General features: G+C 38.0%; 1 protein-coding gene across 2 annotated transcripts in view; it reads right to left on the reverse strand.

Moving 5' to 3' along the window:
* Positions 1 to 22,185, reverse strand: part of RELN (reelin) — a 286,617-nt gene that overhangs the window by 153,888 nt on the left and 110,544 nt on the right. For both annotated transcript variants that reach the window (XM_032192390.1, XM_032192399.1), the window contains exons 4-6: positions 17,443 to 17,513; positions 8,150 to 8,182; positions 7,052 to 7,130 (exon numbers count right to left, since the gene is read on the reverse strand). In XM_032192390.1, coding sequence (XP_032048281.1) covers positions 7,052 to 7,130; positions 8,150 to 8,182; positions 17,443 to 17,513 — 183 coding nt within the window. The remainder of the gene's footprint in view (positions 1 to 7,051; positions 7,131 to 8,149; positions 8,183 to 17,442; positions 17,514 to 22,185) is intronic.

Below are 22,185 nucleotides of genomic sequence, written 5' to 3' on the forward strand. Positions count from 1 at the left end.
TTTGCAAAAAGTTTGCGTTTATTTTCTCTTTAATTCTCCAGCTAATTTCTGGATGGAAGATCTTCACAGAATCTCAATGGAAATCAGATAGAAAGGGTGAAAACCCAAGAAAACAGGGACTTGCTGTCAAAATATGTGCTCATAGAATCACAGAATCATAGAATCACAGAATCACAGAATGGATTGGGTTGGAAGGGACATTAAATATCACCCAGTTCCAACCCCCTGCCATGGGCAGAGACATCTCCCACCAGCCCAGGTTGCCCAAAGCCCCATCCAGCCTGGCCTTGAACACCTCCAGGGGTGGGGCATCCACAGCTTCTCTGGGCAGCCTGTGCCAGTGCCTCACCACTCTGAGTAAATAATTTCTTCCTAACATCTCATATAATAATTCTACTTTCTTTAAGTTTAAAGCCATTATTACAATTCCTTCTCCTCAGAGCTGCTCTCAATCTATTCTCCACCCAGCCTGTGTTTGTATTTGGGATTTCCCTGGCCCAGCTGCAGGACCTTGCACTTGGCCTTGTTGAACATCATGAGCTTTTTACAGACTCATCTCAAGCCTGAATCTTACTTGAATCCTATACAAATTTCCTTGATTTTTTCACTTCTTTTCCTAGGTTATGATGCTTACTTGTCTTTTTGTTAATAGGTGCTGTGCTAAATCTCTGCAAGTCTTTCTGTAAACAGCTTGCAAAGGGATATTTCTATTCCTGCGTGTCCCAAAACCATCAGCGCATCATGAGCATGGATGGGCAAATGAAATCTCTGGCTCGAACAGACCAGTAGCATTGTCAAAGTGTAACATTGCCCATGGAGCTGGAGCAGCATTTCCCCACGGGATCTGGGGAAAGAAGAATGGGCTGCTGCAAACCCTGGTAGTGTTTAGAAATAACATTTGACTAATTTTTTAAAATACACATTTAACTAAATGAAGCTATTTTCTGGTCTGTTCTCACAGCAAACTGCAGTTCATTGACACTCTGTTGGGGGACCTTCCCAGAGTAGCAAAAGAGGGGTAACTTTATGCAGAAAGGGTTAACTCTGCACAGAGTACAATGCCCTGCACAATACCCTGTCTGAGTGCTAAGCTTTCCTGAGGAATAGATGTTACACTTTCAGATACATAGATGTAGTGAATAATTGATTGCATTTGTTATTTTGGGTCTTTTCAGCTGGTCCAGGGTCAGTTTAGTGCAGGGCTGGCTTTCCTATGCCTACGTCCATTAGAGAAGTCAAAGATGAATGTCTCTTTTCCACTTAATAAATTGCTTCCTTAATCTGAGATTTGATTAAGCTTAGTTTCATTTCCAGTGCCAAAAACAAAGTTATATTTAAAAAATCCTTGAGGTTTTTTCTTGCATGACTATATTATTAAAGTAATTCAGCAAATCACACTGATAGCATATAGTATTTTGGATTTAAGTAGCAAAATTAAATCCTCTAATAAAGTAATGTAGTTCCTATTGATTTCAATGAATTAATATTTATTTATAGAAGCTGTAGTTGGCCCATAATTTTATTTTTCAATATAGCTCCGGGACAGAACATGTGAGTGAACCAAAGTGTACTTTAGGAGAAAACACAGAAACAATGTTTATGGAGTATTTGTGTTGTCATTGCTTAAGTTTCACTTGATCTCTGAATTCTGGTAGCTGAAGAACATGGGAACAGAGGCAAGAAAAATACCTGGAATTCTAAAGTATCCTGGCTGTTTCTGAGCATTATTTTCATTATCTGCCCCTACATTTTGGGGGTTTATAGTGGAGTAACTGCCTGAAATCTTGATATATGCAGACAGAGACATATATAGCAGGAAAACTGCCTATGAAAACTAAGTAGGGAACTCTTATGCCCTCATGAAAGGACAGACTTAATCCAAGGGGTAACTTTAAGTTTTTACTCGTTGTATTTCAGTAAATATACAGTGATTTGGTTGTTCATCTGTTCTACTTCTGTAACGTGGTCTATGAAATATGGAGAAGTGTTTGGAAGTCTAGAAATGCTGTCCTTCTAATACAGCTCTTTCATCATTACTCATCTTCTCTAGGATGACTCCTCTCATCAGAAATTGGATGGCTGTTGGTAATCCTGATTCAAACCTTTGTGCTCTCTCTGAAATATATCACTTCTGACAATAAATTGACAGAAGTGTATGAAGAGTAAGAAAACTGATCTGCTGTTCCTCAGACCACTGTCATCATATTAAGTGCTTAGAAATGATCCAATTTGCTTCTCTCCAGGTGCAGACAGTAAGGTTAACTTCTTTACCATTCTTATAACCAGGAGACAATATTAATCGCTCTGTCTAGGTGTAGCTTTTTACATTATCTTTCTCACCTGCCTGGTCTAAAATCTTAGCACATTAAAATCATTTCAGTCTTCTCTTCACTGCTCATTTTCATTGCCACTGTTGTCGTTTGTCATATTCATCTAGATGCCTTCTCTATAGACCTGCCATCACTCTCATCCCCGGCCTAGAGAGTCCCACCTCTCTCAGTTATTGTTCTTCACTTTGCTGAAGGGGAAACATCTGCTGTTTCCTCATTGCTATTTGTCATCTCGTTTCCCTCTACAATACCTGAGTTTGTGGACATTATATTGACTGATGTCTTTTGTGATGTCTGGACTATAAAGAAGATAAACATCTCAAACTGCCAAGAGATTTTAAAACATAAATCTTTCTGAAGTTTAATCCCACAGTTTTACTGCAATTTCAAAACCACTTTAGGACCTCTCTCTCCTGTCACAAAGCTTTCCTCCACCTCTTTGCCACTGGAAATATCACTGTCATTTCTCATGTACTATGAATAAGTGATGGAGCCTGTTTCTTATTGATTGATTTTACTTGCTCAGCTTTTCTTCATGTCATCTTTGAAGAGTCTATCTTTTGTAAGTGATTGCTGTTTGAAGTGCCAATGGGCTTTGAGATGAAACATGGCATCAGGTTGGGAAGGAGAGTTTAGCCAGCTACAGCTTCCATACAGTGTTTTTCTTTATTAAATTTATGGAATCCCCTGTTGTCTTCATCCCTACTGTTAAAACTGTGTTTTATCCATGTATTAATATGTATTAATGCCAGCATCTCTACTAATATATGCATTTGCTTCATTCACACCTCCCCTCCGCCTTCCCCCCACTTTTTTGTCCCAAGATTAAGTCATTTACCATTAGGATATATATACATATATATATATAGTTTTTTATATATATATATATATTATTTTTTTTCTAGATTTGTTCTTGTTGGACTGTTTTAGTTGTTATATAGCAACATTTTTATACTCTACCATGAGAAGAGTTACATGGAGGTTATGAGGATACATGGAGGCAAAATGATCACAGAAGCAGGTGCCCAATGAACTAGACAGTCTTCCAGACACCACCTATACTGGGCCTTTACTCATTCAGCCACCACCTGGACTTTTCTCTTGCAAGACACAGACCACGTGTTCCAGAAAGTTTGAACAAGATGCACAAAAACTTGCTTCTCTTCTGCTACAACAAAGTATTCATCAGAAGTATCAACCAGAACCTCAAAAAGCAAACAACCTTTCCAGAAATTGGAAACATGCAGTTCTGCCTTCAAAAGGTTCTGATTAAGCCTTTCCTCCCCTAAAGGATTGAAAACTGAGGCTTCCCCGTGCATGGGCTCCCTGTGTTTATGTTTACATGATGCAGATTTCCTTTCCCTACAAAGAAAACCAATTACTTTCACGGTTTTTGAGCTTTCTGAACTAACACACTCCTGCCAGTTTTCAGCAAGTCCTATGGACCAGAAAACACCTGTGCTATTAAACTTTTCATTGAAAAATACAATAAACATTACTGTCTAATTAGTTCTGCAAGTCAGCTGTGAACTCTTCATGGCTGTCAGTGGTATGTTGACCACAGAGTGGGATTCACTTAACTACCTTAACTTACACACCGAATACATATTAGGCATGGAAAGAGAGATGTTAATTTACGAATCCATGAGTCATATTTATTTCAGAAGGGAGATCTTTGTAAAGCATGTAGCAAATGAGTTGAGAGAAATGAGGAAATCTTTGCTTAAATAAACAGGTGTGTGTCTGTGGGTTAACAGCTTTTAAAAATAGTCACTTTCTGACATTATTGCTTGTTGGAAGACAGCAATATAAAAATTAGTTGGACACACTACACAAGGAAATCTCCATGGTGGTTGAGTCCCAAGAAAATGGAAGAGATAAGATGTGCTACAGTTCCTTCGTTCCCAGAACAGAAGTTCTCCCTGCTTCTTGCTTCACCTGTTGTCTCCTCTCCTGCTGCCTCCTCCCTTCCTCTTTCTGTACTACTTCAACAGCTTTTCCTGTCTTCTCTCACTAACCAAACTGTGATTTGGTCAGGAACCCATTCCCAGATGCTCTGATTATTGTGTTTACAAAGAACCCCATCCCATCCCTTCCTTTCTCCTCCTCTCACAGCTCCAGAAACACCCGTGGCCACCCCTTCCCTCCTCCTGAGTCTCTGAAGAAACAGATGGTTGCTGGCTGGGATGTGTCTTTTAATTCATTTAAAAGACCAGAAATCCATAAAAAACAGGCAGACACTCTCAAAATCATACAGTGCCCCTGTGCAAAATAGTTATTTGATGTGGGGCCTCTTCCAGCGATGGAGTGGCACACCAGCTCTGCTGGGACTCATAAAATTAGACACACACACAACCTATAAAAGGCTTTGCTTGTGCACTTGTACTGCACATCTCTGTCCAGAGTTGCACATGCCAGAGAGCAGATCAGGAGGAGGGGAAAAATGCTAATCACACCCAAGCCACTGCTGCATAGTATCTGGGAAGAAAAGGCCATAGGAAAGTATTAACACCTCTCTTTTCATCTTTACACAAATAATGGCTTCAGAAATTATTAGAGGGGCTTAGTCTAACTGGCCCCTGGTGACAAGGCACCACTGGAGTGTTGGTGCACAAGGCAGCTGCTACCACACTCCGAGCACAGCAGACCAGGGCCAGAGCAGGGCTGGGAATCCTGCTCCAGCAGTTACTGCAATTGTTTGTGATAAAGATGGGATTTTAGCAGCTGCCAGGGGAAAAATGCAATTTTAGGATGGATGGCGTAAACTGTTAATAATCCCTGATTTAACTCCCACCAGACAGTCAAATGAGAATGAGCTTTCTGCCACTAAGCAGCTCTTCACTGGAGGGAGAGCTACTGTAGAAATCCTTTATGCAGAAAAGCTCATGACACCTCATTATAGTTTTCTTTTATTTGTGCTCCACTTCCATTTAGCATTGCTGAAGATGTTGGCTTTCTGGTGTCATTACAGGGATATCAAGGCATCTGTCACAGGACTGCAGTGAGTTTTAGGACTTTCTCCCAGCACACAGCTCTGTGCACTCACCCACCAGCCAAGGTGGGTCAAGGTTATTCCATGGGGAGCACATCCAAATCTCAGGAACAAAAGGACCAGGAGACTGGGGCCTCTTTTAGTCTGAAATTTCTCTACTGAGATTTCTGAAAAGCAAGGGTGAATTTAAAGATAAGAGAGCAATGGATAAATAAATTATGGAGGCTCCCAACAGACAGGCCCTCTGTGAGTTATGAGACATCTGCAGGGAAATAATGCCTCCTCTCATTTCCTTCCACTCAAGTCCATTTAACACACTGCTGTTAAAGCTATCTACCTTGGCAGCTATTCTGTAACCCATTAAAAGTCCTTGATCTATTCATTCCCACAAAGAAACATTTTTTTTTTGTTGCTATTTTTCTTTTTTCCTTTTTTTTTTTTTTTAATATTATAGCATTCCAAGTCCCTAATGCATCTGTCCAGAAAAAAAAAAAATCATTTAAAGAGATAATGTAAAAGGAACAAAAGGAGGAAAAATACTAGGCATATACTAAAAAGTAATTCAATAAGTATGTGTAAAAGAAAAATATCTGTAGCATTCCACAAACCGTAATCTTTTTACATAAGTTGGTGAAACCATGAAAGACATGCAAAGATGGAAAACTGTGAGACCTTAATAAAAAAGAAAGCAAAGTTAGATTTCAAAGAATATATGTAATCCTAACTAACAAATGGTAGCTGCTACAAAGCTTGTTTTATCTGAAAAAACTAAACTAACCCATTAAAATATTTCTATGTTGTATGAATGAAATCAATCCAATTAGTTATATTTATGAATTAGGATTGGAGGGAATAAAATAAAAATAAAAATAAAATAAAAAACAGTAACAACGTCATATTAAAAAAGTGACCCCAACCTTTAAAACCTTATGTTAAGACCAATAGATGTGTTTATCTGGCTACAAAATGATCATTAGACATATTAACTATGTAGTGTAAAATCAGTTCTGCACTACAAGAGACTTGTAACTTCTTCCTTTAATAAGTACACATATACCATACAAAATGGTACTCTGTCACTATGATGGTGCACTTGAGCATGTACTGCTTAAGAAATAATAACAACCTGTCCTTGCTGTTTCAAACATAAATTGTGATAATGTATATGACCCTGCTCAGGAATCCTGTTAAATGATAAAAAATAGGAATTAGGAACTACAGTACAGTACCAGAAAGGCAAGAGCTTTCCCTTCCTATGCAATACAAAAGATAAGGAAATTCTTGCCTTCCATGAAAAAAAGAAAAGAAAAAATAGTTAGCTTCACCAGAAATATGTACTTCATGAACAGGAAATGAAAATATAATTGAAAAACAAAGTTTAAATATTGAAATTCAGCACCTTTTCAATGAAAAGCTTTGATCTGAAGAAATCAATATTTTCACACAAAAATATTGAGTGAGTTCAGCTCTACTTCTTTCTATTTTTGGATTAATTCAAAATTTGAAGTCAACATGAATTTGCCACTCATGTTAATGGGCTTAGAATTTCTTGTTCAATCATTAATCAATGAATTAATAAGTTAATATATGTAGGTCCTTATGGATTAAGCTAAACCAATATGATCTGAGGTATCTAGGAATTCATATAATATAGATATGTCACTGTAATAAACAAAATGTATTAATTTGCTAAGATGTATATAAAGGGAAGCAGAAGTCTGAAACTCACCACATGTTAGGATTCAATTCTTGCTGATGGTAAGAGTCAAAGTCATCTCGTAGGATAATGCTGTCACTGTGCATTTCAGCTAAAATAAAAGAAAGTGCAATATGAAAAACCCAGCTTAATCAGCAGGTATTTTCTTGTTTTGACAAAGTATTGTCTTTCCTAGAGCTACAGTAATACAATGTAAAATGAGGAAGTAATACTTAAAGTGCATTAGTTAGAAAAGCAGTGGGTTTTTTTTTTGTTTGTTTTTTTTTGTTTTTGTTTTTTTTTTTCCCTTACTCTGGACCATAGTACCACAAAAAATTAAGAGGTCTCCCAGTCTATTACCTAAGTGTTATGGCCATGAAAAGATGCAGTCATCTAATATATACTGATAGCAGTAAAGATCAATTCATTTAAAGTATCTAAGCTGTGAGTTATATTACGTAAATATTTCCAACTATTGGTCTGCACACTTTAGACTACAACTTTCACCCTAGATTTGCCAGGGTGCTTTTGAACATTTAAGTATAATGACCAAAATATATTACCTCCCAAACTTGAGCACCAGTATTTCTATTAAACAGACCATTTTCTACAAATACTTCCCTCAAATGAATGAAGTGACGGACTCATGTTAGTCAAACTGAGCAAGGATGCCAGAATCTTGCCCACATTAACCAAATTGCAACTCAATAGTTGGTGAGAATAACTGGAGCTTTGTGATGTGCTCCATGCCCTGCTTTGGGAGCAGGACAGGAACTCTCCTAGGTGCAACTTGTAGGTGCATGGGGACAAAATTCAGTGACCCTGAATTGGTGTGACACACTGGGGGTTATGTGTCCTGATGAAAATGGGTGCCGTAATGCACAGCTAGGAAGAAAGGCTTTGTGGCATGATATACTCACACTGCAAAGGCTCAAAGGTGATAAATAAACAGCAATAAAAATCACAATGAAAAAAACAACTAATCAGAGTTAGACATAATTCAATTCATTTTATATGAGTCTCATTTTTATTTGAATTCCCCAGAGCTCATTTCATATGACCTTACAGATTGTTTATTATAATAAAGTTAATATTTCTGAGTTTTAGTAATAAGAATGACAAATCACCTACCTAGGTGAGGATGTAATGGAGCTTCCGTTGGAGCTATGGAGAACAAAGACACGCAAAGCATGAATATCTGCTGTGATCAGGACTTAATTGCAGCATTAAAGATCAGTTCAGCATAAACCAAATTGTAACAGTACGTGCTCTGCTAAGTCAATTCTTTAGACATTTTAATTATGAAAAATGTGATGCATTAAAAGTTATAAAATATAGTATAAATACAAATAAAATAAATATTCTCTAATTAAAATAAGCACCGATAATAAATGAAATATATAAACTGTTGTATAGCAAGGTAAGAAAGATCTAGTCTAGAACTATGAGATATTATTAGAAATAGCTCAGATTAAGATTCACTAATTTAACGATTGATTAGAAGAATTGAAATTATGTTCAAAAAAAGAAGTAAAGTCTAGGAGAGGCAAAAATGCCACATTTTAACCATTTAAACTCCTCTGGACAACATTTTACTAGCATAGTTTTTGGAGGAAAAATCCTATTATTCCTAGGGCAACAACTATGGGATTGACTCAGCCTATCACTGAATCAAACACTTATTTTTAAGCACATTTTTGCATACGTTGCTGAATCATTTCTCCAGTAGGCCTTATTCCTCCAAGATATGGTAGACGATCTTAAAGACACACTACACGTGGGGTGTGTGTGAAATGGCTGATTTTTATTGAGTTGTCATTTTCTAATACTTTGCAACAGGAGTCTTGGTGTAAAATTACACAAATAAAAACAGAATATATATATGCGTGTGTGTGTGTGTAGATATATACACAGAGACCTGGGGGAATGTAGAATGTGTCTACAGAGAGTATTAGATACTCCGTGGTAGCTACTACATTCATAGGCTTGCCCAAATATGTTACACCATTTTCAGAGGCAAAAAGTCTGCATATAAACAAGCTCCCAGGGAGCAGCTATCTTGTTTGCATCTCAGTACCTTGTCCAAGTAGCTGTATTTCTAGCTGCATTTTATAATTTGGCAAACAGAACACAAATAAAAGAAAAAAATATGATTCTGTGTCTCTTGTTGTACGCTGGCCTAAATAGTATCATGTTCCCGATTTCTTCAGTATGTTACAAAAAAATGACTGAAGTACCACAATTTCTGTCATAACATCTGACAAATTAGAAATAGATTAAAACAAACAAACAAACAAACAACAACAACAAAAACATGGATGCTGCAATCTGTAGAGCCCTCACACATAGTAATTTAAATAGTAAGTTAAACACAAATCTCATTTTTCTCTTCCTGTTTTTCCTTAACCACTTGGTTTGCTTGGGGTTGTGACATTTTGTAATGGATTTGCAACATTTCACAGGGAAGTTGAGAACAAGAGAGAGAACAAAACAAGGGAAGTGTCTGCAGACTAGAAAAGGATGGCGAGCAGTCTGGATTTAGTTCAGACAGAAGGCATTGATTCAGATTGGGAGACTACCATCTTTCAGTCCATTCAGTAACATACACAAACAATGCTGAAGACAACAATGTGACCACTGAAAGCAGCAATCTGCAGCAAAGAGCTGCATTCTTAAGAGTCTGATGTTGAAAAGAAGTTACAGAGATGCAGAAATATAATTTTTTTTTTTTCTTGTGTGTCTAATTTAGGATGTGGAGAAATGGCCTCAAGTTGCACCAGGGGAGGTTTGGATTAGATGACAGGAAGAATTTCTTCACAGAAACAGTGATTAGGCAATAGACCGGGCTGCCCAGGGAAGTGTTAGATACACCATCCCTGGAGGTATTTAGGAGGTATTTAGGGATGTGCACGTGTGGACATGATGCTTAGGGACATGGTTTAGTGGTGGACTTGTAGAGTTAGATGATGGTTGGCCTTGATGGGTTGGCCTATGGGTCTTTTCCAAACTCTATGATTCTATGATCGTAACCTGCTGTATTTTTTATGGAAGAAAGTTATCCATGTAAAGATTTGACCAGCAGCCTTCTTGTCTTCCTCAGAAGAAATGACAATAATGTCTCTAGCAATGGCCCAAACCTCTCATCATGACTTTACAGAAGCTGGAGCCATTGGACACCAACTACAAGCTGGTAGGGTAACACTGATGGGTACTGCACAGGAAAAGACAGCATATGTCCCAGACAGTGTTCTTCTCCATGGAGGCGTATATACATTTCTCCAGAAGACTTTTTAAAACCCTTTGCACAGAAGAAATGAATTTGCCTGGATTAACTGAATTGTTTCCCAGGTAGAGCAATGTAGGTGCTCTGGATTTTACCCTCAGGAAAAGAAGTACATTGTGGCATGGGATTTGAAATACTCTTTATGTTGTAAGTGGCTAAGCTTAGCCACATAGCCTCTGTCTCTGATGCTCAGTATTACCCTTTTTCATTAGTCCTGGCTCATCACTAGAAGCAATCTGAGAGGACATAGCTGAGAGCCACTCTGCTTGTACTCTTTTGTGAGGAGGATGGTTGTGTCAGGCCAGGTCATGGACAGATTCATCAGCTGGCCAAGCAAATTTCACTAACCTTCAAGAGCTTCCTCTCTAATGAGAGCAACTCAGACCTCATAATGGAAATGAAAGACTAACTTCTCATTCATCCCAGGTCACTTGGCATTGCTCTTTGGAAGAGATTTTCTGTGGAAGGTGGTCCAGCTTGGGATACATGCTATTGCTGATGGTACTTTCTGAGGTTTTGCAAAATTACAGCATTCAGCTAAAAGGAGCACGTACAGCAAAAACCTGCAATCTTTAAATATTTAAATTCCTTTGCCTTCAGTATTGTTTTTTGTTTCTTTGTTTGTTTGCTTTTTTTTTTTTTGAATATAACTAGTTATTTATAAGATTAAAGAGTAAAAAAATTGGATTTTTCCTAAAAGGGTTCTTCAGTTATGTGCATGGCATACTGCAAAACAAAACTGCTTACCAATAGGCTGAAATGAAAGAAATTGTGTAAATACATAATACTACTACTAATCACTCATTTGAAAAAATACAGGTGGAGTTAAGCAAACAGTGTTGGACAAAAAATTGTTCTTACAAATAAAGTTTTTCTGTTAAGGGGGGGCTTTGTTTTCCAAACCTCTACAGCATCTGAGAAGCCCAAGAATTTTCGCCTCCATCTAATTTGTAATTCAAATTCCAGATCTGAACATGACAAAATATTGTGAAAGTACTATTTAATGAGTGATGAACCTAGACTTTAATCTCACTAAGAATAATTTCTGTATTACTTTTTATATTCCATTGCAAAACAGCCGTGTGTAGGTCAAGTGCTGTAGCTAAGGTACCTAAAATATTATAAGTGTAGAACATCACAAAAAATTAAAAATATTTTTAGGTGTGACTCTTTTTATCAATTCATATACCTACTTATTTTAAAACAGAGTAAATTGTACAGTGGGCCATATCGGGTGGCTAAAGTCAAATGGAGTTTAATTGCATAAAATGAAAAAGCTAAAAAATATATGGTGCAGATTAACTATATACTGAAAAGATCTAAACCACTTCCAGTTTAAAAAACTTGCAGTACTTCAGGCTGAGAGGAGAAAAAAGCTATCTTAATGAGTATTTTAAATCACGATTCACTTTCTAAGATGGTTACACATGGTTGGGTGGTTTAAAATCTAGAAACAGTATTTGCATGGCTCAAAAATGCATATTAGCTTGAATGAGAATGTAAAAATGTAAAGCAAATGAATGAATTATTATTATTATTATTTTGACTAGCACCATGGGTATATACAGAACTTTACAAGAGGTGAATTGTGCTAAGAAAAGAATGGAAATTGAGCTCAACAGAGCTCACAACCTAAGAGGCATGAGCAAACACAATACAAGAAAATGTAAGGAAATGTAGGATGCTTGCCTTGCAAGGCGAGGCAATCCTTTTGGTAAGGAAAAGCATAGAAGAGAGTATACAATACAAAGCAATTTAGAGAGAAAAGGCCACAGTCAAACTGGAAGCGTGAGAAAGTTGAAGAAAGTAATAGGGAATTCGAAAGTCAATGGGGTCATTGTGGGGCTCTGTGTCCATGGGATGAGGGAGAATGAAGGAATCTTTTGGAGTAAAAGGTTAAGATTTTCTGTGGATGAAGTAAGGCTAATGAAAAGTTATTAACAATTAAAATAATAGAAAAGTGTGTCCTGTCTTAGTTAAACAAGAGGGGAGGGAAAAAGTAGCAGCAATGGAATGCCAGCTCACACTAGAGGAGCTGGAATATGAGATGGGAAACAAGATCTGGTGATGGGTCTGATGCCCATGGAAATATAAGAACCAAAATCAAACATGGTAATAGCTAATGGTTAAGCAAAACAAGTGTTCAACCAGAAAAAAAGAACTATCATAATGCAAATTAAACATATGTTCCAGCTATGTCAGTTTATACTATTGATACTGATATTCCATAGATCTTTGGGGTCAAGTCTGTGTATAGGGATAGGTAGGGAAAAACACTGCATAAGAAAACACTGCATAAGAAAACATTTGTAAAACTCACTGCAAAGTAGAGACTTCTTCTTTTTTTTTTTTTTTTTTTTTTAACTCTGAACATATATATATATATATTTTAAACATAAAGCAAAAGAAAATTACAGAAACACAAATGCTCCCAGCCAAACACCAAACTCCAAGTTCAACAGCCAGCAGCCATTAGCCATTGCTCACCAATCTGTCACAAATGAGATGTGCAGAGAGGTATATTATATTTTGCAGATTATGAAAAAGTCTAATCTGCTCATTAGCAGCCAGATGAAGATGAAAAAGAAAATTAATGCTTTTATTTAGACTCCCGCCAATACTTGCTCTCCACTGGTAAACAAAGTTGCTATTGAAAGATAGATGCTGAACATCCCCCTAGAGAGAGTCAGTGCGTTGCCTGAGGGCTGCATTATTCTCACTGACACATAAGCCAATACGTCAGCTCTGAACTCGAGTCTTCTGTAAAATACTACTCTGGTCAAGCCTGAGAGCCTGCAATCTGTTTTGTGTTTGTTTTTCAAAGTGTTCCTTAATCCACATTTACAAGGTACAAAACATGCCTAAAAGATCTTCCACAAACATTCAGGCGGAAGCTATCAAATCAAAGGGATCTGGGCCAGTTCTCGGGATTTACATTAACATGGAGACTTCTGTCAGAGCAGGGAGGGGTTTCTTAAGAAAGGAATGCCAATCCTATAATTCGTGGTGTTGAATATGAGATTATATGAAATTTTGGAAATCTTGCTGAAAGGAATGATTCTGCAGTAGGAGGGAACAACAATATCCTTCGTCTTTTCCATCTTTTAAGCTTAATGGTTCTGATTCTCCTTCAGTCAGTCAACTAAATGACATGCTCACAAATTTCCCAGCCAGTCCTTATGCCAAAGCACTGCATTACCAGCCCAAAGTTACAGAGCATACCAGGGACAGGCTCTCCTTAACCCTCCAATGTCACTCGGTGCGGTGAAGGTGGGCTGGCAGTGTGATGTGCATGTTGCCTCCATCCCTGCACCATGAGCTCTTTCTCCCCAGGACATCGCTGCTTTCACACAGACCTGAGCTCCCTTCAGTTTCACAGTGCAGTGCAGCCAGGTCTGATATTTTGCCAACTCTGTTTTAGTTATGCTAGTGCTTATTAAAGTAAGATTTTTGATCTACTCCAGCCAAGAATAAATATGAATTAATATGTACAGTAATATGTTTACCTTATTTTTAACTTATTTTACTATTAAATGAACGTTACATGTATTATTAATTAAAGATATTTTTAACCGTAATACTATCATCAGTCATTAACATCCTTATTTTTCCTTACCAATATTTATAACAAACTATCTGCTCCGTCTTAGCTTATAAACTCTTTGTTTTCTTGCCTTTTGTGCTTGGCTTTTTTTTTTTTTTTTTTTTTTTTTTTTAGGATAATTTTTATGTTTCCTTTCTTTTTTTCTTTTCAAGTTCCAATAAAATTCTTATAAACTTTAAAGCTCACATCAGTTCTCAAAGATCTCTCTGGCTTCTTAAAATATTTATTATATGCTGAACACACAGCTTTTCAAGTGATTGTTTTACTTTCCTTGGTGTCTTTCCCTGTGGCATTGTTCTTTATTCTATTCACATTATACATAGGGCTGCTGGTTTTGCATTGCCATTCCTTAACACAGCTCTTCATCATCCTATAATTGTCTTCAAAATAAGGACTACACTTTACTTTGCTGCACAAATCCCATTAACTCTATTAGGATTTACTAATGCATGTCCGACGGCAGACAGCCCCAACAATCATGATTTCTGAGATTCCTTGCTGCTTTCATGTCTTCATGTATATCCTTTGTACTAGTTATTATGAAGGTTGATATCATACCCAGTGAATACTTATTAAAAAGATGTCCTGTAATAAATCTAAAAAGTTGCCCTTTGGTTTTATGTTCTTTATTTAATATATCACATTATTCACTTCAGACTTTCAGTCAAGTAATATTTAGGGCCAGAAAGAGATCTTAAAACCCCACTTTGGTCAGTCTACCTTGTTGTTTTGCATATTTATCCTTTCCTCTAAATAAACACACTAATTCTATCTGAAATAATCCTTTGTTCTCATTAATAGCATTGCTGAAATTATGATTGTCTTTACGGAATGAAAGAAGTGAGGTTTGCGTCAAAGAAAAATCCTTTTCTTTGAAAAGGAAAATTAATGCTAAAAACCTAAGAGCTATAATAGTACACACTGGTTAGGAGAACCAATGCAACGCACACTGTCTGCTTAAGAAGTAAGAACAAAAGGGTAGAGGAACTGCCTGGTGCTAGACCTGACTGGAGGAAAGGTGATTGGCAATGAGGTATTGGACCAGCAGCATCAGGAGAACTGTGGCTGAGCAAGGAAACTAAGAGAAGAGGGGCCTTGGTGAAGATAGGAATCTGGAGAAAAGCCACAAGAAGCTCTGAGGAGCTTGCACATTGGCATTTCAGGGAAATCTTATAACTCATCCATGGATGCCACTCACTAAGTCAAACCCGATGTTTGTGGAGTTACCGCCATGGTATCAAGCATTTTGGAGAAGACAAAGCCATGAAATCTCTGGGGTGACTGTGTACAAAGTAAAGAAAATCATTGGGAACATGATGGGAAACACAGAAGTTGCTGAGGATGTGGGAGGCTATGACAAGGTGGGGAAGCTGGAGGCTCCTTCAAGGATGTGGTGCAGGACATGGCTATCAGTGGCTGGGTGGGAGGAGAAGGCAAAGGGACCACCATGGCTGAGCCCAGGCAAGGCACATCTCACCATCTTCTATTCTCTGCACACGAAAGATACACAAATCCCATTTTCCTCTTGTCCCATGGAACCCCTCTGTGCTCCAAGACTGCATGCACTACCATCAGGAATTACTGTTCTAACCCACATATGTATTGCCAAAATGCTGATTTAAGGTTGGGTTATGTTCCAAAATTTAAGAAGTGTGAAACAGAGCAGGGTGAAAGAATTACAATACCTGATACCAGCTCTCCTAGCAAAGACTCCTGGTCTAGCATGTCAGAAAGTAGGGACCGTAAAAGCCTGTACGGATGGATTTCTACTCACTAGTCTCTGCTTACCAAGGTGTTTCCTTCTAGCAGGGAGGAATCTTGTTGCTTTGCCCATGTTCTCCTTGACCATGCTGCCAACTGTGATGCTGATAGTTATATGTTTCCTTTAAGCTTGTTTGCCCATAGGTTTCATCATGATGATCACTGCCAGCTCTCTGACTCCCTCTCACTCCTATATCATATTTATTTGTCCTTTCCTTACCTGTTCTGGCCACTACAGGCTCTGCCTTTGGCAGTGATTTCATTATGCAGTAGCCATGGAGAATTTTACCTCCTTATGAGGCTTTTTACCATTTTATGCTGATGACTCTGAATATTGATTTTTTCACTCTCATCTATCCAGCCCGTGCGAGATATCAACATCATTCTATTTAATGCATCCCAAATGGCATTCTTGCCAATACTTTTGTTCCCAAATCCCATTATACCAGTCACCAAAACGCCACACCTATATTATAGGGGTACAATTTATTTCCTGTTCGGAATACTAAAGACATTTTTGCTATTTCTCCACATTTTTCCTTCCACACAGTAAAACACTGATATGTGCTGGGCCCAATCACCTTCCATCCAGGTTATTATCACACTTCCTTCTTATTGCCAGCACACGTGTTACACTTTTCTAATTCATTCAAAATATACCTAATTCTAAGTTCCAAGCTTATTAGCTTGTATCTAAAGTCGCCTCTCTAAATTCCCCTGGCTACTTCCCATTGATATATTAAAATACTGAAAATCTATATACTGAAGCTGAAAAGTGAAATATTTTTACCCTTAATATCACAGAGGTACTACTCATACCTTACCCTAACACCACAATAAATGCTCCTGGCATAATTTTTGGTAAATTCCTGTTACACAACTATTGCACAGATATTCCCAAGCTCATAGGAAAAAACATACCATAATGCCCAAAAGTATGTATTTTGAGAGTTTTTATCATTTATTTGTATGACAGCATGTTTCTAATTTTGAAATATTTATTTTAGACTGGTTTGGCCCATGCTTCAGTCTCTTTTCACATGGAAATATCACTGGAATTTTGCAGAAAAAAATGGATCAGCAGAGAAATTCCTTTCTCTCCTGTACTAGACATGATGGATACCTTCCCTACTTCCCACTGCTTTAATGAAGCAGGTTCAAAGCAGTGTGCTTTTTGTAGACAACAGCTCACAACAGGACATTTATTTTTAGGTTATTCATCAAAAGAATATATGTGATAAGCTGTGCAAACAATTAGATTTTTAGTCAGTGTAAGTCAAACATTTTGTTTAGCTATAAAAATGATCAAAAGTTGCAGGTGAAGGGCAAAAATTTAATGGCCTACTTTCACAAAATGGGAAAACGGGTTCTTCACAAAGCTACACATGAGCAGGATGGTATATGAAGCTTTTGCTGTAGGCATGTTGCATTTTTTGTTTATAGTCAACACAGCGATAGTTAAAACTCACCTTGTGGTGTTAACTAAACAAAAAATGGTTGGTTATTACAGGCTGACTTTAAGTAAGCATATAAGGCAATAAGATGTACTTTAATTTTTGGATATTTCCCAGTGATTACCAGAGAGGACATAACTCTAGGTTTCCCAGATCATTGATGGGAGATGTGAAGCCAAAGAAAGTATCAGTTTTGAGAATATAAAGAAGGTCCTGATGGGAAGTTTTCTAAAAATTTACTTTCATAATAAGTAGTACTGAAATGCAAGAACAATGAAAAATCACATTTAGCAGGTATTTTTAAAATGATGGCTTCTCTTACCTCCCTGTTCACACAGCTGTTGCGCTAAGGCATCCTTGAATATAACTTGGCCCCTATGTGTAGCTGTAGCCCTGTGAACATAAAAAGACAACAATAAATAATGTAGCATGCTCATTTATATATGCGTATGTATGGCTATGCGCACGAGTAATTGAACCAGAAGTCCCATTCTGCTTTCTTCCTCTGCTTCTCTTTCTGTACTCTTTGTTTTTAAGCTTGTAGAACAATTTGTAGGGATTTTTTTATGTACTTGGCAAATAAAATAAATAAATAAATAAATAAATAAATAAATCTCCTAAACCAAAATAGCTAGGCTGGTAATATAAAGCACTAGTGTGGAGATTCAGTGAAGGACATGAGTAGGAGCAGGTGCATTGCAGAACTTAGCATGTCAGTCTGCCTGGGAATGCATACCTGTCTCAGAGCAGGAAAGAAAAATGCCTGTAGAGCTGCTGCCCTGTTAAATTAATAGTCACACAGTCCAATAAGCTACAGAGATACTTTGATATGCTAGATAGAAATGTAGAGCTTGAATGGGTTTCCAGAAATCCTTTCTCAAAACAAAGGGAAAACTGGTCCAAAAAGGGAGAACCCACAACATTTCTCAGTACACTGTATTAGGTTTTGCTGCAATTTGAATTACTCCTTCTCTCCTTCCTTTCATTTTCCTCATTGTCCAGAGAAACCCAAGTGGATCACTTTTTTTTTTCCTGTTGGAAAAAACATCATCATTCTTTTCCTTTTTTTTTTTTTTTTTTTTTTCCAACTCCCCAGACTCACAAACCCAGTATCTTGACACTGCCTGTCCTTTAACCATTCACCTTCTGAATAACATACCATTTTCTTGGTCCCTGCTGCTCTCTCAGTCTGCCTCCACCTTTGAGGAAGTGATATGTCTATAATAGCATGTAGTGTTTCTATACTTGAAGTCTTACCAGTGTTGTCTACATAGTAATTCTTTCCCATTAACGACCCATAGCTAACAGGCTGCCTAATGTACCATAGAGAAATATTTGTCATTTTGTTTTCCCATAATCAGCTAGAGATACAATGCAATTTGATTTGTTCTTCTCTTACAGTGCTGCCATGCTAACAGTGCTGGTTATTTTTTATTTCCAATTGCTCATTTCATCTCTATTTCCTAAGTGTAACTTTGCAACTTAATTTTATCTTGTTGATTTCAAAATCAGTATTTTTGTCAGTGCTGGCTCTGAATTCTGATTTCTTGCAGCCAAAGTTCTTCCAATACTTGTCTAGACTTATATACATTCTCACACACATTCTTCACCCTATCTGAGTCGGTAACAGAAATAATTAACATAAATTGACTCAAGATTGATCCATATGAATTCCTTGAAATAGCCTCTCAGCCCAACAGTAAGATATTGAAAACAACTTTATGAGTGTGATTTTTAGCCAGCTGTGTGCCCTCTCTAATGCATCACACCTGACTTCCTCATGAAACTGTCAGGAAGGAGCATAAAGGCATGGTCTGTAGAGGTAACTCAACATAGATCATTTTTTACTCAGCTATTAGGCCAGTTATGCTGACAGGGAAGAGCAACAAAACACATCCAATGCTATATTTTTCAGATATAGGGGACCCTGAAAGTAAAACTCATCTGCAAACTGCCAAACAGGAAAACTTCTTTAGGATCAAATTTGCTTTTGATCAATTAGGAAAACTCTATTAAACCTTATTTGTATGACCAGAAATGCAAAATTATGGCTACCTGATGCTCTTAGGGCACTCAGGGAACTCCCTTCGCCTGTGCGTGTTGCTTTGTCTGGCTGCTTGGACTGCCTGGTTGCTTTGGAGGTGTAGGGAAAACTAAGGTGAAATCTCACCAGGTAGTAAGAGTAATTTGGCCACAGTTCTGGGATCACAGTACTGGTGTGAAGTTTTGCTTGTAGCCCCTACCATATACATCATACATCCTATTTTAGGATTTCAAACACTTCTGTAAAATACAGCAAAACTTCATGCTTTAGTTCTTCACTAGCGTTCCTTCCTGTACTACCGTTAGCAGTGACCATACTGAGTACAAAGCAGAATAAAAATAAATACATTGCCTCCACACGTTAAAATAAATAAATAAATAGGTCATAAAAATGCCAGAAAGCTGAGACTTTGAGACTTTGTCTCATTTAACAGTATGAACTCAGTAAATTTTTACAGCTATGTTATGATGAACATGCACTTACATACATTTCTGCAAATTCCCTCGCAGGTGTATCTGGATGCACAGACAGAATAAGACCAAGCTATCTCCAAAACCAAACATATGTAGCCCAGGCTTGTTTAAAATGACTGGATTTGGAGACTTTGGTTAACAGATAAAATTACAGGACATCCTACAGCCATGTCTAGGTGCAGACCAGCACGAACACACATGTTTTCCAAATGTGTTTCATTGTGGGAATTCCAGGTTTTCAGCAAAATCCCTGTTACACAGTGGGATCCCTGTTACACACCTAAAAGAAAATGCCACACATAATGCACAGAAGAGATTTTGTGCAGCATTTCTATCTCTGCCCATTCTGGCAGTAGGGAAGATAGGGTTGCTTGCAGATAGAGAAAAAGAAAACTTATACCAGCCATGGGCTGACCCTTGAGAGAAGCTGTGTATGCACTCACTCAGGATATAATTCAGGATGTATGCAACAAGGATAACCACAAAACTCCTTTATGAGGCAGATAGGAGCAAACTTTCAAAACACAGACCATATGCAGAGAGGAGCTTGAGTAAGTGTCTGAATGCAAACACATACCAAATAATACCAATAATACCAAACTGAGTAGTATATACTTCCACACGTCTAAGAAAAAGGGGGTTTGGGGATGGAGCCAGCAACTGGCAGAATTATTTGCATCTTTCTGTGTCCATCGTCCCTTGCTTGATAGCGCAGACCAGGAGCCAATTATTGCAGCTCCACGGCAGGAGCGATCTGTGCCCGGGGACAGCAGTGCTTTGCAGGAAGGGCACTGCTTCCTACAACATGTACTCAAGTTAGCATTAGTTTAGCACCAGCCATATGCATGAGTTCTGCACCAGCCAGGGCAGCCTCAGAGAATTATTAAGGGTATTGCTTCTGTTTTCCAGTATTATTTGCTTGTTGTTTTTTTTTGTTGTTGTTGTTGTTTTCTTCTCTATGTATGCTTTACACATGGAGCAAATGCCAATAATGCAGTGCCAATAATACAGGAGCTAAGCTACTTCTAGAAAGAAGTGCAAAATGTATCTTGCCTGTATTGAACTTCCTTCACTTGTGATATTCCTACCTGTGAGGTGAGCTTAGGTGAGCTCCTGTGAGGACAGGATCATGAATTTGGATTTTTAACTTTTAAAACTCCAAAAACATAGCCATACCTATAGTGACACTCAAGAAATTACTGTAATAATCATAACAAAAGTAATAAAGTCAAAGTTTAAAAAAATCTCTATTAAAGAGATAAAAATATTCAATTATTAATTGTGAGGTTTTGTTTTCTTGACATATATATTAACTGATTTCTGTACTGTTTTTCAGAAGTTTCTGTGCAGACATCAGTATAGTTAAATGTTGCTTAGATGAGGAGTACTTAATTAATTGGTGTTACTCCACACCAGCCTGTAGTCCTCCTTTGTGACTGTATGCTAATTATTTCCAGCTAAAGGGCAGGTGACCCATCAAGTATCACCTGTCAGCCAGGCAAAAGGCAGGATGTGTGCTCTGTGTGTCCCCAGAGGTAGTTCCTTCCCAGGGATCAATCTCTCCAAGGGGGGTGAGAAATAAAAGAAAAATGGAAGGGAACAGGAATGTCCTGACATGGTAAGTGAGGGCTTTGAAAGAAAAACAACTTAGAGGTAATAAGGTTCCTCTTTACATTAACTTCGCACCTCCATTAGCCTAGATGGATCTGTCTGCTTGGGGCTATGTAGGGGAGAAGAGAGAAAATGTGTTTTTAACAATAGCAAGGAGAGATAAACTGCTGAGAGAGGACAAAAAAGCTCTGAACACAGGAAGCTGCTATCTGGTGCCAAGGCTTGCTGCAGGTTTGACATTGCCAGCTCCATGCTTTGACCCCAGGAGTTCTGTAACAAACTTTGCTTCCTAAACCAGAACTGCTAAAGGTGAAATCAGGTGCCAATAAAGACATTTAGATTGGCTGTCATTGAAAACGGAAAGAGAATTCTGACTTGCCGAGTCTCTGCTGGAACTATATATATTTTAAGTCACCTGTGAAAGGGGATGCAAAACACCACCCTGCTTACAAGCTTAAAACCACTTTATTCAAGTGCAACCTTGCCAGCTCTTCAGAATGTAGCCTAAGTGATATAATTTTGTCCCTTGTGTTTTGTCTTCTGTGTGACATCCATTCCAGCCTCTAGGCGATCTGGGAGAAACAAGTCCAGAGATGTTCACATCCATTCCCAAAGTCGTAGTCCAGCCTCCTGCAGCATGCTTTGTGCTACGTGCCCAGGAGCAGAGCACCAGCCCCAGGCCTCCCTCCAAGGGTTGCCACCACCTGGTCATGCTCTGGGGTCAGCACAGCCTGGCTGTCACTCTGCTCCTACAGCGGTTGGCAGCACCTGTGCCTTCTCCTGGAGAGAGGAGACAGGCACCAGCACAAAGTTGTTCAGGAGGCATCTGGGAAGAGAGATTTCCTACAATAAAATACCCCATCTCATGACAGGCCCCAAAAGATTTTTTAAAGGATCATGGAAAATGAGATTATAGAATCACACAATAATAGAGTGG

The sequence above is a fragment of the Aythya fuligula genome, chromosome 1 (genome assembly GCF_009819795.1).
Source record: "Aythya fuligula isolate bAytFul2 chromosome 1, bAytFul2.pri, whole genome shotgun sequence".
Lineage (NCBI taxonomy): Eukaryota > Metazoa > Chordata > Aves > Anseriformes > Anatidae > Aythya > Aythya fuligula.